The sequence below is a fragment of the Homarus americanus genome, unplaced genomic scaffold (assembly GCF_018991925.1).
Source record: "Homarus americanus isolate GMGI-L3 unplaced genomic scaffold, GMGI_Hamer_2.0 scaffold24260, whole genome shotgun sequence".
Lineage (NCBI taxonomy): Eukaryota > Metazoa > Arthropoda > Malacostraca > Decapoda > Nephropidae > Homarus > Homarus americanus.
This window is the reverse complement of record NW_024721079.1, coordinates 3,467,402-3,485,793: the sequence shown is the minus strand read 5'-3', so window position 1 is coordinate 3,485,793 and position 18,392 is coordinate 3,467,402. Positions and strand designations below refer to the sequence as shown.

Below are 18,392 nucleotides of genomic sequence, written 5' to 3'. Positions count from 1 at the left end.
ATCTGTCTATCTAACTATCTAACTATCTATCTGTTTGTCTGTATCTATCTGTCTGTCTGTCTGTCTGTCTGTCTGTCTGTCTGTCTGTCTATCTATCAGCTGTAACCAAAGCACAATATGGCAGACTGAGTGATCTTAATGTCTTCATGTTAATTTAGAATATAAGTCAATGTGTGATTTCGGGACAGAACCCAGAATACAAAACAAGAAAGAGCACTGTGTCTAGTGTTTCAGGTGTGTTACATTGGTCACTCAACTTCTCAAACAGTGATCTGAACATGCAAAAATTAAAAATGGTAAAGATTTTTATTTATAGAGAGCAAAAATTTATATACACGTGCACACAATGATGCTTCCTGGAGTATTTACTTACAGCAAACAATTAACTCTCCAGTAAACATAGTAAACATTGAGAATAGACATTTCATATTTTTCTACAACAAACAATAAACTCCATCAAATAGTTCACTGTATACAAAAGACATAAAGTTTATATTGTGTTTCTTACAGCAAACAATGAACTCTCCATCAGACAAACACAAAAAGATAGAAGCTTCATCCTTTTTTACACCAAACAATAAACTAATGCTTCATTATGCGAACACAGATCAAACAATGAATCAACAATGTCAGCAGAGTGCATGAAGCCTCAAAATCTTGTATTGTACTAATGAACCACTTTTTTCTCTACAAGGGGGCTCAATCATCGTGCTGTGAGAGAGAAAAAGAAAGATAGAGAGAGAAAAGAAGAGAGAGAAAGTGAAAAGAAGAAATAGAAAGACAGAAAAAAGAGTGAGAAGATTTGTGACTGACGTACCTATACAGCGGGTGTCGTCAATGAGGATGTACCCCCTACGGCAGGAGCAGGTGAATGATCCCTGGGTGTTCCTGCAGTAGTGATCACAACTGGCTCGCCTGCGCCCACTACACTCATCCACGTCTGTTGGTAAGTGAATTGTGGGGGTTGGGTTGGGTTAGGGTAGGTTTGATTTAGGTTACGTTTGGTTAGCGTTAGGGTGATTGATCTTCAGGTTAATTAATCTGTGGGTGTCTAATCTTCAAGTGATCTGTTATTCCTATACTGTAGTTACTATTATTATTATTATGATTATTATAATTATTATTATTTTTAATATTATTATAATTATATTATTATTATTATTATTATTATTATTATTATTATTATTATTATTATACTATTAGTACATTAATATTTATCGAAGGATTGTTCATTGAATGTATCAAATATATTATTAATGTGGATATGATATTTACAATAGGCAAAAGTACACATACACACACACACAACACACAATACTCTTACCTGTACAGGAAAAGCCGTTGGTGCTGAGGGTGTATCCGGAGCTACAGGCGCAGGTGTAGCCGCCCTGAGTGTTGATACACTGCTGCTGGCACCTGTGACCCCCCACACGGCACTCGTCCACGTCCTGTGTACACATCATCACGTCAGTGTGTGGCACTCGCCATAACCCATGACACAAGATTCTATCATGGCAATACACGATAGTAAGTAAGTCAGGGTTAGTAACTGTTGTCATAAAGGGAGGCTGCTCATTCTCTCTCTCTCTTTCATTCTGTCTGTCTATCTATCTTTCAGCCAGTTGATTAAAATTAACAAATAGAGACAGAGACAGAATGGCGGAGAGAGACAGATAGATTGAGACTGAGACAGAAGCAAACATATGAGAGATACAAACAGACAGACAAACAGGCAATGTATACTCACCTGACAACTCTTCCCATCAGGATGGAGGTGATACCCTGGGTGACATCTACAAACGAAAGCTGGGGTGGTTCTTCCTTCATCATTGACTTTATCGCCGTTGTAGTGACACAGGTGTTGACAGCCGCCGTTGTTGGTGAGGCACGGATTCACCACCCTCATCCCTGATGGGTAGAAGGAGCAGTGTGTGAGTATGGTGAAGTTTTGAGTCATGATGGTGGTGGATATGTGTCATATTGAGGGATTCTGATCTAATGAGTAGCCTGGGATAATCGGTAGCCTGTACTGTACTAGCTTGGATAACAACTTACTGACACAGGACCTGCCGTCAGCACCCAGCTCATAACCAGTGAAACAGACACACTGGTAGGACCCTGGGGTGTTTCGGCACTGCTGGCTGCAGATGCCGGATGTTTGGCACTCATCCTGGTCGATGCAGGTTTTCTGGTCGTTGTCCAGATTGTACCCCTGCCGGCAGGAGCATCGCACCCTCCCCTGGTCGACATGACAGCGGTCGTGACAGCCTCCATTGTCAACAGAACAAGGGTTGGTAGGAAGGCATTGCCGTTCGTCCCCCGACAGGCGGTAACTGATGACACCATTTGCATTAATATCCTTCGCCGTCACATTCAATAAACATGACAATGCCCCCGTTGTTTACATACTTAGAATACTTAATAGATATAGAAATGACAAAAGACAATATAAGAACAAATAGAGGCATCTAACCCGACAGTTGTACTGTACTATGATGGATTAAATGAGTCGACTCCACCACTACTCTCACCCACTCCCTACAACACCCTTATATCCACTCTCCCTACAACACCCTTATATCCACTCTCCCTACAACACCCTTATATCCACTCTCCCTACAACACCCTTATATCCACTCTCCCTACAGCACCCTTATATCCACTCTCCCTACAGCACCCTTATATCCACTCTCCCTACAACACCCTTATATCCACTCTCCCTACAACACCCTTATATCCACTCTCCCTACAACACCCTTATATCCACTCTCCCTACAACACCCTTATATCCACTCCCTATAACACCCTTATATCCACTCTCACTACAACAACCTTATATTCACTCCCTATAACGCCCTTATATCCACTCCCTCTAACACCCTTATATCCACTCTCCCTACAACTCCATTATATCCACTCTCCCTACAACACCCTTATATCCACTCTCCCTACAACACCCTTAACTATTCCTACAGGTAACTGCACTCCTACACGTTAGCTTAAACAGATAACGAGGGGGCTGGTGAATTAGTAACTTACCCCCGCCTACAGGAGCAGGTGACACGCCCCTGGACCTCCCGACACAGGTGCTGACAGCCGCCGTTCCTTACCTCACAACTCCTACTATTGATCACCACAGAGGAGCTGCCTGGCGGAGGTAGACCTGTGGGAAGTGTGAGGAGAGGGTGTTAGCTGGTGGAAGGGGCAAGAAGGGACAGTAGAAAGGTAGTTTGTGTAAGTTCATTTGTAAGCTGTGGTTAGGTGTGCTTGTAGTGCCTTTCTGTTTGATGTTGTTTTCATGTGAGAGGATTTTTAAGGGGAAACAATGGAAATGTTTGGAATACAGATTAGTTATGTACATATGTATGAATACGTAAAAATACAAATACACACACACACACACACACACACACACACACACACACATACACACACACACTTACAAGTACGTCCGTCGGGCAGGAGGCGGTGGCCGGGCTGACAGCGACACTCGTAGGAGCCGACGGTGTTGACGCAAGTATGAGAACACCCGCCGTTGTGGTCGTCACATTCGTTAACCTCTGTAACATAGGTAATTACAGGTGTGTAACACTTAACAGAGGTTCCATGCAGCTGTCTGGAGGGATTTTTTTGCCATAGTCGGAAATCAGTTGAATTTTCAGAATTATATCACCTGAATTTGTGGAGGCTTAATTAACAGATTATATGCTTAGCAATATTACTAACCCAGGAAAAAAGTACCAACATCGTAAGGAAAATATTTAGGACAGGAAGGAAACAGATCCTACACATTCAAGGAGGTCTGTAACTCAAGATGAAAAGGCGTACATACCCTGACAGGACTTCTTGTTAGGCAGGAGCTTGTATCCCTGACTGCAGCAGCACACGTAGGACCCCAGCGTATTCCTACACTCCTGCTCACATCCGCCGTTGTCCTGGGCGCACTCGTCACGGTCTGGGGGAGGCGAGGCACAGACTTAGTCCTAGGTATACTAATCCTGAGGTATAATGAGTTTTAGATATGATGAGTTTTTTGTTTATAAATTCTTAGGCAGTAATAGTAGATGTTGTAATGGTAATAATAGTACTTGTGGTAGTAGTTGTTGTAATAGTGATAATAATAGTAATTGTAATAGTAGTGGTAATTGTTGTTCTCGTTGTAATACTATTAAGAGTAGTAGTAGTAAAAATAGTAGAGAAACGTAATGAAGAGTAGAAGTAGCAGCAAATGGATGAAAGTGGGTATAATAAGAGAAGAAGAAAGGGAAAAGTATCAGGAAGAAGAGGATGGGGGGAAGATGTAAAGTGAAAACGTTTAACAGAGAGAGAAAAGAAAGAAAGAAAGAAAGCAAGAAAGAAAGAAAGAAAGAAAGAAAGAAAGAAAGAAAGAAAGAAAGACCCAGTACCTGAGAACCACTTATCCACAACAACAACACCACCACCTCTATCTCCACCACCACCACCTTCTCCTTCACCCACTCACCCGGGGATTGACTCAACTCAAGCAGCACTTGGCCATCAAGGTATTCTCCTCCCTCATGTCCTCATTAAAACACCAACACCCTGTGGCAGGAGGTCCCCGCCCCTTAGGTACCCTTGGGACCCCTATGAGGTCTTCAGGGAGGTCGTCTGTATAACATGATCGCCAGAGAACACACACACACACACACACACACACAGAAAACGCTGACTTACTCGACCAGATTCTCAGAGTGTCTTAAGATGAATTCCTCTTGTAAGTGAAGATATTAGAACGTATCTGATTGATTACCTTATGGCACAAAAATTACATTATTATTAGGGTCATAATTACATTTAATCTCTATTTTAATCATAACCCAAAATAAGAAAATTATACAATAAACAAATCATTCACAAGAGAAAATATGAACGGAGATGATAATGCCTCCAAGGATTATATAAGTTAATTTTGGGGTTTTATCTTAAGACAATTAGTTTGATGTAATTTTATAACCATTTACGATACATTTTCATCACACCAACATCTTAGCATCTAGCTTGAAAAATTCAGTCATTGAGTTTTTTTTTTTCGTAATTGATGAAAAAAAAAAGCAGCTCTTAATTCATGCACTTATACGACACAACAAAGATGGATTCTCAAAGGTTCGTATATGGTCTGGTGATATATGAATGCCTCGCGTTACATCATACATACACACATACATACATACATACATACATACATACATACATACATATTAGGGAAAATCTTTATACAAATTCACATTGGTTCACCTGTATATATAGGGACACAAAGCAGGTACACACATAAAATCCTTAAGTTAAATTTTTTTTCCTCTCTCATAACGTCTGTTGAATGATGAATAAATAATGAAGATAAATAAACAAATAAGCAGCTTTACGGCACTTAAAGTAAACAACCAGATTATCTCTTATCTAGAGACTGTGAAAGAGATCGTTAGAGAGAGAGAGAGAGAGAGAGAGAGAGAGAGATTTCCATAACGACAAACCCACTTGACCTAAATGACAATCTACATTCTCAAGCTAATTGCAACATAAAACAGGTACTTAATTTGCATAACACTGTATGTGAACCTTCTTTGGGACCATTAAGTAGGAGAGAACCATTAGGGATAGTGGTTCACCCTCTCCTCATACCATGATACCATTGTTGGTTGGTTTTCTGGTGGTCTTGGATGTGCTACCATGCTTACTTGAGAGCTTCTACCATACTCTCCGCCTATCTTATGTTACCATTGCCCCACCATACTGCCTCCTACAGTAGTGTGCTAGTTTGCCATACTTCCTAACCATTTGTGTGGTGTGTGTGTGTGTGTGTGTGTGTGTGTGTGTGTGTGTGTGTGTGTGTGTGTGTGTGTGTGTGTGTGTGTGAGTGTGTGCGTGTGAGGGTAGACGAGAAGGAAGGAGGAGACGAAGGAAGGAAGGGAGGGAGGGACGGAAGGGTGGAGGGAGGGAGGAAGGAGTTCGTGCGATATGTGACCAACCCCTGAGCCTCAAGTTACGTCAGGTTTTTCACCACTACTCATGACGACACACACACACACACACACACACACACACACACACACACACACACACACACACACACACGTAATGCTTTCTTGATTCTCTTAAGAGTCGTAGATTAAATTTTCCTTTCTTTAAGTTGATCCAAAATTATACCTCAATATCATATTAAACTTAAACACAAAGATAGATTCACAAAAATGCTTATTGCAAGAAGAACAAATCACCATCTCTCCTCGGTAAGGTAGAAATCACAGTGTCTCCGTCAGTGAGCGAGTGAGTGAGTGAGTGAATGCCAACTCGCGAGTGAATGAATGCTTATCTGAGTATAATGACTACCAATGAATGAGTGAATAAGTAATATATAGAGCTGGCGACACACACTTAAGTTTAGTCGAATTTAGTTGCGTTTTCGTGTAATAAGGTTATATTGAGTGGATCTGAGGAGCTCCGTCAGTGGTGGAGTGAATTTGTGGGGTGGACTAAAAGGAGAGAGGAGGTGAGGTGTGGATGGATAGGAGGTTGAGAGAGGAGTTGGAGAGAGAGAGAGGAGAGGAGAGGAGGTGGGGTGGGTGATGGGGAGAGGCAAGGAAGATAATGGAGAAGAGTAGAAGTGGGATGGGTGATGAAGGAGAGATGGGAGAATATGGCGAAGGGAGAGAGATGGATATAGGGGAGAGGGAAGAGTTATGGGATGGGTAATAGGGGTAGAAGAGATAGAAAAGGACTGATGGGAAGGGTAGGAAAGGTGGGATGGGTAATAGGGGTAGAAGAGATAGAAGAGGACTGATGGGAAGGGGAGGAAAGGTGGGATGGGTAATAGGGACTGGAGACAAGTGATGGGTGATAGGTAATGGGAAGGTTGTCAACGATGGTGTTTAGGCTTCATGACATAACGTCCATCATGTCACTATCAGCAGAGGTTGCCGACTGTGTGTGTGTGTGTCTCCTTTACCTATTACTCTAACTGCATTTGTCTTTGTATCTCTTACTGTACTTATACATTTACTTGTACTTGCGTCTCTACCTTGTACCTGTATCTGTACTGTTGCTTTCAATGCAATAAAATAAAACATTAGTTATAGTTTCAGTCAAAGCTAAGTTTGTTTTCCAACGCTTATAAACGTCTGAATATCCAACCCTCGAGTCCCCACACCGAAAAGGTTCTCACTCCCTTAAAAGGTTTTCAACACCACTTTAACTCCGTCTGTTTTTTTCTTCGTACCTCTCAAGGGGTATTAAATCTTATGCCGACTATTACTTTATCCCTAGTTTACCAGGGGACTCTTTGTAGAGCTAAATATTGACTCATTCTAGTATATTAAAGCTTCTTGGTCTCTATCCTCCTTGAGAGAGCCGTTATAGAGTTTGGGGATAAATAAACAGGAGAGCAACCGTGGGCGATCAATCAGGTGGCCGCCATATTTGCCCACCGACATCACTCGCCGTCACTCAGACAGTCAAGAGGCGGCAGACGAGGGCCGTAGGGTCACTCACAGGGGGTCAGTCAATAGAGGGAGTTACTCACAAGCTCTCATACCTGTCTCAGGGTCAGGCTCAGGAAGTTTATTAATTAAGAAACGTCAGTGACAGATACAGACCTAAGAACATATTCCAGGGACAGGGATTCCTTGTGTACCGAAGGCTATATATACCTTTTGGCCTATTGAACACACTTTCATTGGATACAAGAACACTAACTTTTTCCCAAAGATTTTTTGTCCTGACTGGTGTTAAGTGAACGGGTCTAGTTAAATTAGAATTTTGGTATAATTTTGATGTGATTTTTTATATTGTTTTTGTGTTCCTCGTAGAATCAGGATCATGTATTTTTTTCTCAAGTTCGTCTCATGGCTGCAACTGTGAGATCCTTTGTGTATTTTGGTTATGACTTAAGAACGTAACGCCATAAAAGTCGCATTGTCATTTTGACGTCATCTTAGCTTTTATCATCGTGTTATTGACTAAGTTTGAAGAGCTTTTACACACCTAACGAGAGGCCAAAGGAGGGAATATATTCGATAAAGGTATAAAATAATGAGAAGGATAAAATCATCTTACCACTGGCATGTTTGATTTGTTTACCTCCGAGGTAGCATGTCTTTCGCTGACGCCAAGAATGTTGTAGCGACAATCAGACGTGTTTACAAACCCCCAAAAAACTGCCTCCCAAAATTGCTTTCCTAAGGGAAAACGGCATCTACGGCTCGCACTTGATATAAAAACTACAAGCAAGAAAGGGGAAGTTTGCCCAACACCGAGAACCCACAATGACAGTACTAGACGTCACAATCACGAACTCGGCTAGTTACAAACACAAATTAAGCTGAGACAGCACAACATAACACTGCGTTTTATAGATTGATGGAAAAGCTTACCTGATTAGGTGATCACGTCTCCAAATGTTTTGACCGAAACACGACTGACAAACACTTCCTTGATTAAGATGTTACTGTATGAACCAATTTTGAACTCTTATTAGATGTTGTAAATCCTTGAGCTCATTCGAAATAGTACTTCTTAGTGTTATGCAAACATGAACATCTGGGTATGCAGACCTAAAGCTTTCGCCGCATCAAAGTGAAACATTCACATACACGTTACAAGTATCCAAAGTTAGGACAAATTAGTTTTACAACACGTAGGCTACTGTGTGTATAAAAACACGCTGTCATTATGCAGGTCTTTTATATGTTGTGCTGTATACACATTAGGTAAATGGGACGTTTTTCTACATCTCAAAATGTATCCCATCTGCACACGTCACAAATTACACCTGTGTAGCCTCGATGCTGTACCTGTATGCACTAAACTTACACGTCCCCCCCACACACCTGCGCATACCACATCTATACACTTATATACACCACACCAACACCACCAGCCTCCCACCACTTGAGAAGGTCGTGTGTGTCTACGTAGATTCCTTTAAGTTGCCACTCTAACCTATCAACTTGTCTCGTAATGATAAAGTTTATGGGGTTGCCTCTTAGCTATCACCAGCACTTGACTGCAGGCCCTGACTCCTCCCTCCCACACCTGTCATCAAGGATATGGAGGAGGGATATAGAGGTGAGGGGAGGGAGATAGTGAAGAGAGGGGTGGAATCTTCACTTTAGGTTTGGTTAGGATAATTTGATTAGGTTAGGTTAGATCCGGTAAGATTAAATTAAGTTGGATTAAGTTAGGTTGGGTTAGGTTAAGTCAGGGAAGGTTATGATAGGTCAGGTAAGATTAAATTAAGTTAGGTTTAGTTAGACTGAGTTAAGTTAGGTAAGGTTAGGTCAGGTAAAATTAAATTAAGTTGGGTTAGATTAAGTCGGATTAGGTTAGGATAGGTCAGGTAAGATTAAGTTAAGTTAGGTTTAGTTAGAGTGAGTTAAGTTTGGTAAGGTTAGGTCAGGTAAAATTAAATTAAGTTTGGTTAGATTATGTCGGATTAGGTTATGATAAGTCAGGTAAGATTAAGTTAAGTTAGGTTTACTCAGATTGAGTTAGGTTAGGTTTCGAGAAAATCAGTCGTTTAGGTGGTCGAGCGTTAATACTAGAACTTCAGTATCACCACAACCACTATCACCAATACCACTATTACCACTACCATGGGTAACACTCATTACTATTACACCCACCACCACAACAACTATCACACAATACCACTATTACCACTACCATGGGTAACACTCATTACTATTACACCCACCACCACAACAACTATCACCACTAATTCTAATACAATAACACCCACCACAATTATAGCCACCACCACAACTATTACCTCTACTATTGTGGCTAAGTGATGTTCACGTGATCGAACAGTGCTTATTAGTACCAAAGACACAGAGAAATGTTTTATTAATACTACAGTGTACATTGAGTCAAGCCTCGGTATGATCTGCGTTAGTGTGTGTATCGCTGTTGTGTCTTGAACTATAAGACATAGTTCACAGTTAACCAACCATCTAGGAAAGGTTTTCTCCCCCCTCATCCTCAACTCCCTCCCCCCCCCTCTCTCCCCATCCTTGAGTACACGCTTGGATAGAGGGGAGGAAGGATTGGGTGACAACATGGGAGACCCCCCCCCCTCATCTCCTCTCTCTCCTGTGTCCCATCTCCTACAGCAGGGGAGATGGAGAAGGGCAGGTAGATGGGAGAGGTGGGAAGTTGACGGGAGAGGTGGGAAGTTGACGGGAGAGGTGGGAAGTAGATGGGAGAGGTGGGAAGTAGATGGGAGAGGTGGGAAGTAGATGGGAGAGGAGGGTTGTGTGGCTGTGGACGCTCAGAGGTTTGTATGATAAAATTCCCTCGTAACTGGAGACATAGGAACATATCTTAACGTCCTCACCTAAATTGACGACACAATGGTGGATTCTCAGAGATTCGTACGTTAAAATTTCTTCCCTGAACAGGAGACGTGGGTACACTTCTATCCAATCTAAATTTACGATTCAATGGGGGATTCTCAAAGGTTCTTGCGTTATAATCCCTTCTTACTGGGGATGTGGGTACCTTTTCAATCTGCTCACTTAGCCAACGGGACCCAGATGAATTCTCAAAGACTCACATGGTCAATTTCCTCTAAACTTGGGAGGTAAGGAGGTATATAACTGGCGCATCGAACCCATGACACAAGGATGATTTACCAATAGAGTTTATACTTAATATCCCCTGACTTGATGATCTGAGGAATTTTCTATTCATCTCACTTAAGCTGTGGCATAAAAGACAACGAATATGATATTAAATATTAAAGTGAGATGCTCGTAATACAATGCATTCTCTTATCCCAAGGTAGATGACAAAATTTAACCTATGAATTTTTGAGAATCTGACCTTAAGATGTTAGGACGCATGCTAAACAACATTTATAGTTATTAAGTGTTACAAATTTACTAAATAGTAAGAACAGGTGGTGAAGCTCGAGAAACACACCTGTGAGGTAACTTGCAGGTCTTCAGACAGGGTAAGTTAGGAATCAGAGGAGCCACAGATGATAAGAGTTGCAGGTAGGTTATCCATTTTACACCCAACATAGTGTGTGTGAAAGAGAGAGAGAGAGAGAGAGAGAGAGAGAGAAAGCAGGCCAAAAACAGAATACCTTACTAACAAGGTGGTGGCCCCAGACAACCCCCTTGAAGAACCCCAGTGAGGCAGAAGGTCCCTTGAGCACCAGAGGGTCGACTTATGTGACACTAATGTTACAGGGTCACACCACTTAACACGACCCTGTGTTATTGTGTACCTGAGTGTTAGCGAGACCCCTCACACACCAGGCCAGGGGAGTCTCAGGTGTGTGTATGTGGGTCATATACAGGTGTGGATCAATAGCAGTTAAGAAAGTGTGATTAAACTAGAATCATCATTATGTTCTTAACTACAGACAGGAGATGAAGGCAGTATTATAATTATTTTCGCTTGATATCAGCCACTGTGCCTCGTCTTTTGTTGTGACATATTTAAAGTGATAGGATACTGCTAGGTCAGGGTAGGTTAGCGGTAGATTTGGATAGGTTAGGTTAGGGAAGGATAGACTGGGTTAGGTTAGGTTAGATTAGATTAGTGAAGGATAGACTAGGTTAGATTGGAATAGGTTAGAGAAGGATATGCTAGTTTAAGTTACGTTACTATAGGTTAGGATAAGTTAGGTTAGGCTAGGTTACATAAGGCTCCCTTAGAATAGATTAGTATGCTCGTTTGATTACATTAAGTAAGGTTCCGTTCTGAGGTGAGGGCCTGGTAGTGGGTCGGTCTCTGGCACAGGACCCCCAACACCGAATTTCTGGTGATAATTGAGAGGTCTGGTCCCGTAATCTTCAAGGGCTTGCACAACATTCACAGCTCCGGCCCTTAGCGTCGAGTGCTGGCTATATCTAGAGGTCTGGCCCTTAGCCTCAAGTACCGGTGATATTTGGAGTGCAGAGTATAGCTTCACAAAGGCTTGCACCATGACCATTCCTCGTAAGTGATGATGTGAGAGTAAAACTTAATTATAGAATTTCACATAACATCAAGTGGACAAAATTAACCCATAAAATCAACCAAATTAAACCAATACATTAACTTTATCTTGTGCGTAGTGAATTTATCTGCTTATGGTAGAGTCTCAGTATCATTTTGATTTAGTTTTAATGTTTTATATTAAGTTGACCAGTAAGGCGCGTTCATACATCGGATCACCAGAAGATTAGCCATCCCCCAGCTTATTTCACTTGATGATTAAATACCTTAACCTAACCTGTGGGTTGTGAAATGTTATGTTGTTAGATTATCGTTAAGATGGTTAATCATAAGGTGAAATAAGCTGCGGTTAGGTTAGATTAGGTCATATTAAGTTAGGTTAACCCAAGTTATGAAGGGGGGAGGATCATCAAGCGATCCCTTAACACACATCTTCAGTTACGAGATACAGTCATGGTACAAGCCTGGGTGGTGCCGGATCCAACACTTCAAGACTGTTAACAGGAACACTCACAGTGGTATTCTGACCAGCTGGAGTACTTGACTCGAGCCAGTCTCTATGGTAAGAGGTACAGTATGGTTGTGCCTTTACCACTTACCTTAACTGAGAGTCAAGCTTGGTATATGGATTGATAGATACATACATACATAATTACATATATAAGTTGACTGATAGATATTATAAGTGGTTTAAGTGTAGTATACGTCTGATATAAGTGTAGTGTCAGTGTGATATAAGTGTAGTGTAAGTGTGATATAAATGTAGGATAAATGATATAAGTAGTATACGTTTGGTAAATGTGTATCTTAAGTTTAGTGTTCTAATTTTTAACACAGGTGCAGGGTGGTGGTGGTTGGAGCAGTGCTGGTGGTTGTGGTTGTGGTAGTACTGTGTTTGTGGTAGTACTGGTGGTTGTGGTAGTACTGGTGGTTGTGGTAGTACTGTGTTTGTGGTAGTACTGGTGGTTGTGGTAGTACTGGTGGCTGTGGTAGTACTGGTGGTTGTGGTAGTACTGGTGGTTGTGGTAGTACTGGTGGTTGTGCTGGTGGTTGTGGTAGTACTGTGTTTGTGGTAGTACCACTGGTGGTTTGTGGTAGTACTGGTGGTTGTGGTAGTACTGGTGGTTGTGGTAGTACTGGTGGTTGTGGTAGTGATAGTACTGGTGGTTGTGGTAGTACTGGTGGTTGTGGTAGTACTGGTGGGTGTGGTAGTACTGTTGTGGTAGTACTGAGTAGTACTGTGTTGTGTAGTAGTAGTACTGGTGGTTGTGGTAGCACTGGTGGTTGTGGTAGTACTGGTGGTTGTGATACTGGTGGTTGTGGTAGTACTGGTGGTTGTGGTAGTACCTGGTGGTTGTGGTGGTACTGTGGTAGTACTGTGGTTTGTGCACGGTTGTGGTAGTACTGGTGGTTGTGATAGTACTGGTGGTTGTGGGTAGTACTGGTGGTTGTGGTAGTACTGGTGGTTGTGATAGTACTGGTGGTTGTGGTAGTACTGGTGGTTGTGGTAGTACTGGTGGTTGTGGTAGTACTGGTGGTTGTGGTAGTACTGGTGGTTGTGGTAGTACTGATGAATCACCAGCGAGAATGACATGCTTAAGACATGTGTTCTACTAAACCTACCCATAGCATAGACAAATGTACAAAATACTTACCAGTAAAAGGTGTTTGTCATACTGGTAACAGAGACAGATGCACATAACAGCAGTAAGCAACATACATACGCGCATTGCAGGTGTACTCACCATACTGACAGAGAGTGCCGTAGAAGCCCTCGGGACAGATACAGCGGTTGTAAACGCAGTATCCTCCGTTGTAGCAAAAGATACGGGCCCGAGCAGCTGTCACCAGGGCCAGCAACGCCCACGCCCACGACCCCGCCCGCACCACGACCATCTTCCCTCACTACTCACTGTTCGTAAGGTCTCCTGGTAGTCTTCTATAGTGGTAAGCTACGCTACAGGTATTCTGGGTAGCAGGGTGCCCATTTTCCTTTACGATTCACTGTGTTAAGGGCGACTATAATTTCCAGTCATAAACTACACTAAGGGCCTTTTAGGTGAAAATGAGACACCATTTTCCTTTGTCGCTCAATGTTTAAGAGGTAACTGCTCAATTTCTAGTCATAAAGTATACTTATGGCCATCTAGAAATATAGACACCACTTTTTTTTAAACTTTCATTAACTTGTGGAGGAATCTTCAGTTTTCTAGTCTTGAACTACACTTACGGTCTTTGGATGTTCAGACGCCATTGTTCACTCTTTTTATCGTATTGTTATATTTCATTTTTATTTACGCCACAATACATTCACTCACATGATTGTTTGTCCTGACTTTCATCTTAAGGAGATACATCTATTTTCTAGAGCAGTTCGTTCGTCACCTTCGTACACTCGTTAGAAACATACCTGTCGTCGATTTTCTGAACAATTTATCGTTACATGCTTCTTATCGATGCCTGATTAATAGAGTCCATGTGGCCAGCTGTCTTCCCAGTTAAAACATCAGCTGGCTTGTTTTATTAGAACACTGTCTCTGCTGAAGAATTACTAATTTTTAATCTGTAAAAATATAAGATCATATTTCACTTCATTTTATCTATTTAGAAACAACGTTAAAGGCGCATATAAGTACAGGAAGAATGAATGTGTACAGTACGTAATCATAAGAAATGTCCGTTAGATAATAATAATAAATGCCTTATTGACCTCCAATATTATAAATTTGTGGGAACTAGTTCTTCTTGAGTAACATCATTCCGCACAAATTTCCACCTGAAGCTTGAACACGGCAACAGTGATCTTTATTAGTGTATCAACGATTATCAGTCAACTGCGAGTGGATTATTAATAACTACACAAAATATTAGAAAGATTAACATGTGGATAAGGTCATGCGAGCATATTTCTGCTTAATTACGGTAGGCATTGAACAAAAAATAATGTCCAGGTAAATTCTGAAAATGATTTCCATGACCGATGGTGAGAATTTGAGCTTTGAAAAGTTGACTGAAATGAACCAGATTAAGCTATTCTAACCTTATCTAATGGTTTAGTGTCTGTTTTTAATAATTTTAATGTAGTCTAACACATGAACGAGTGTAAACAGTTCGACGCCCTTAAAGAATATCTAGGCAAGAGAACATGAAGTCGCTAGTTTTCAAGCTCTCATGCCATAAAAACCTCAGCCATAGTAAGTAATATCCATTCCATTTTATGTATTTTTATGAAGTTAATGTAGATCAGATGTAGTAAAGGAATTTTAAAGACCTAATCTTTTGTGTAGTCTGATAGCTATATTTTAACTGGTAATTGGTGTTGGGCTTACTGGTCAATTCGCTTTTCGGCTATTTCGGCAATGAATGTTGTACTACAGTATATATATATATATATTATATAACGTATTAAGACGTGATATTATGCTCGATAAATTATTCCTAACGATACATCATACATCATAATTTTTTTTAACGACGCTTCATTTACTAGCTGGGAAATTAAGGGGTGAAGGGTTTTACAAATTCCAAAGCCCATCTACGAACTGTGACTAAATTGGTATCCGTAGCAGTAGACATTGATAAACAACAATTACAGTAGTCCGTTCTTCCATGAAGCCAATGTGTTTGTAAAGCTTCAAGGTAGTCAGGTTTTTTTAAGGGTCAGATTTCTTCATTAAAATAGTTTCTTTCTCCTGTTCCGAGCACTATAAGCTATGATGTCTTTATATTATTATAATTATTAATATTATTATTATTCATTTTGTTCTTGTTTTGATGAGTATTAACCTGGTTACAATTTGTACCATTTTAGGTATAAGATTGCAGATTTCTTCTTTTCACAGACCAATCATAAAGACCTGATTCGTTTACATAATTAGTTTCTTTGCTGTGGTGGTCATCCGTTTATAGATAGATAGACTTATAGATTAAACCCCAGAGGAAAAAATATAAACACCAGTACCAACTCTACCATACCACTGACGATCATGTTCTCCGGCTGCCCACTTACATTCTGGTGAGTAATCTGGAGATCTGATACCTCAACCGCGTCGTGTGGGCCCAGGATTGTCTCCCACCTCCGACACACTCGAATCTATTGTCCCTCACTCCGGTTAATCACATACAGTCTCCCATCCTTATCTATTCAACGAGCTATGCTTCTAATAAAATTAATAATGTTTACTTAATTTAGTATTGATTGGTGTTTGCTGGATCATTATCAATTCTATAAGTGTAACGTTGAAGTGGACGGAATTGTAGAGGTTGATAAGTTCGTCTGAAAAAATACCAAAGAAACCGAGGCAGGTCTGAAGGGGTGACGCGCGTAACTTGAGTCGGATTCATTTTCTCCCGTGTTCTTACTTTGGCTGAGTGAAATGTCTTGTTCCTGGCTCGGGTTTACACGGTTTCCTTTTTTTCTATTTATCTTCTCCGGTGGTTAAAAACGAAAAAGGTAAACCACCGCTTCCCCCCACCCCCCCTCCCCTGCTGTTACGATGGTAGATTATATTGTTTAGTGAGGCTGTGTCACGGAGAACTATTGTTTTTGTATGCTTATAAGGAAGACTATTGTTATTTTTGTAGTCTTGTCACTATCGTTTTTTGTAATTTGATCATCTTTGTGTTTATAGCTAAGTGACCATTGTTGTTGAAGTTTAGGTCGTTTTTTTCTTTTAGTTCTGTCATCAATGTAATTTTTTTTTAAATATTCACCACTGTTTATGTAGTCATTTTACGCAGAGGAGAAACATTTCCTTTACCCAACGTACGGTACTTCCCCTGAGCCTCTGTTTACATAGTCAGGGTGATGCGTCAGAAGGGGGTACTTTCTTAATATATTTTTACACGTATTCCCGCTAGCGTTTGTGTTATCTACATAAATTTTAAGCACTGAGTGATGATGTAACAAAAGAAGGAGGAAACATGATGCCTAAATAAACGAAAAGGAAGGAAGAAATGAAGGAAATAGATGTATATATGCTGAGGGTGTAGGGATGAGAGTCACAGTACACACACACACACACACACACACACACACACACACACACACACAATAGGTGGTTAGGTAAGCAGCGGTTGATTGGAACGAAAAGGTGAGGTGGACGACACTTTAGTGGGTCTTTATGACCAATATGGCTGTAAGTCCCATACCTCGTCCCTCCTCTTCCTTCTTTCTCCTCTTACTACTCTTCCTCGTTTTCGTTTCCTCCTCCTCCTCCTTCTACCACATCCTTCATATCCTTCCTCCTCGTCCTCCTGCCTCTTCTCTTTCCTCGCCCTCTACATCTCCTTTTCATCGTGAGAGACAGAGATAGTGAGAGACAGAGAAAGATAGGCAGACATTGTGACAGAAAGAGGAGGGTAGAGGTAGATAAATGGATGTACTTTACGCGAAAAGACAGAAGAATAGACAATTATGATCCATATGAGGAAAGGAAGGATAGACAGATAGACAAGAGAGAGGCGCAAAGGCACTGATGACCAGGTGAATGGTTGAAGAGCAGAATAGGTAAACAAAAGGCTAGTGTTTGAGAAGTGTGTTTATTTGGGTACTGGAGTGGGTACAGGTGCCTTAGCTGCATGGAGGATGGAAAGTGGAGGTCGGTGCATGAAGAATGTAAAGTGGAGGTGCCTGATTGCATGAGGATGGAAAGTGGAAGTGGTTGCTTGCATTAAGGACGACAAGTGGAGGTGTTTGGCTGCTTGAAGGATAAAAACAATGGAACTAATTGCTCGAGGATGAAACGTGGTAATTACTGCATGGAGGATGGAGAATGCACTTGCTTTCACAGAAAACAGAAGAAAAAAGAAGACAGAAGGAAGTAGAGAGAAGGAATAAAAGGAGAGAGCAATTCACTTTAATAAGCTGGAGTTAAGTGGACATATAGGAGGGTGTTTGAGCCTTAATGGACCTAGAGAGAGAGATGAATAATTAATACTTGCTGTGTGTGTCCACGTATAGAACAAGTGTTTAAGTGTGCGAGGAATGTGTTTCTGTGTGTGTTGGGCTGTGTGTAAGGGTTGTATTAGGTGTGTGAGGAAGTTTTGGTGTACTCGCTCCAAAAAGTATCTCTATGGAGGGATCTAACGAATTTCAAAATGAACACTGCGACTCCTGTTGTCTCGGTAGGGTTGTCAAAATCCGTCGTCCATTGTGTCGTATTGTCTCTCACCAAATCGTAAATAAAGTTTTTGGGGCAAGTGTTTGTATGTGTCGTGGTGGGTGTACTGGGCTGTGTGTGTGTGTGTAGAGGGTTTGCCTTAGTGTATGTGTAATACTATAGGGGGAGGGGGAGTGATGGGTATTGTATAGAAGACGTATTCGTATGACGTCAACTTACGCTAAGATCCCAGTAAACACTTAAAGTAAGGCGTGTTGTGTTACAGGTGTGTTGTTCTACAAGTGTCTGGACAAAACAGATATATTA

The 18,392-nt window shown here is 41.2% G+C and overlaps 1 protein-coding gene across 1 annotated transcript in view; it reads right to left on the bottom strand.

Moving 5' to 3' along the window:
• LOC121861335 (multiple epidermal growth factor-like domains protein 6) overlaps positions 1–18,392 on the bottom strand; it is a gene marked incomplete at its 3' end in the record, with an annotated part of 50,510 nt that overhangs the window by 1,067 nt on the left and 31,051 nt on the right. The window contains exons 2-9 of the mRNA XM_042358983.1: positions 13,710–14,527; positions 3,833–3,955; positions 3,444–3,560; positions 3,040–3,163; positions 2,056–2,333; positions 1,748–1,908; positions 1,325–1,448; positions 818–940 (exon numbers count right to left, since the gene is read on the bottom strand). Of these exons, the coding sequence (XP_042214917.1) occupies positions 818–940; positions 1,325–1,448; positions 1,748–1,908; positions 2,056–2,333; positions 3,040–3,163; positions 3,444–3,560; positions 3,833–3,955; positions 13,710–13,860 (1,201 nt within the window). The remainder of the gene's footprint in view (positions 1–817; positions 941–1,324; positions 1,449–1,747; positions 1,909–2,055; positions 2,334–3,039; positions 3,164–3,443; positions 3,561–3,832; positions 3,956–13,709; positions 14,528–18,392) is intronic.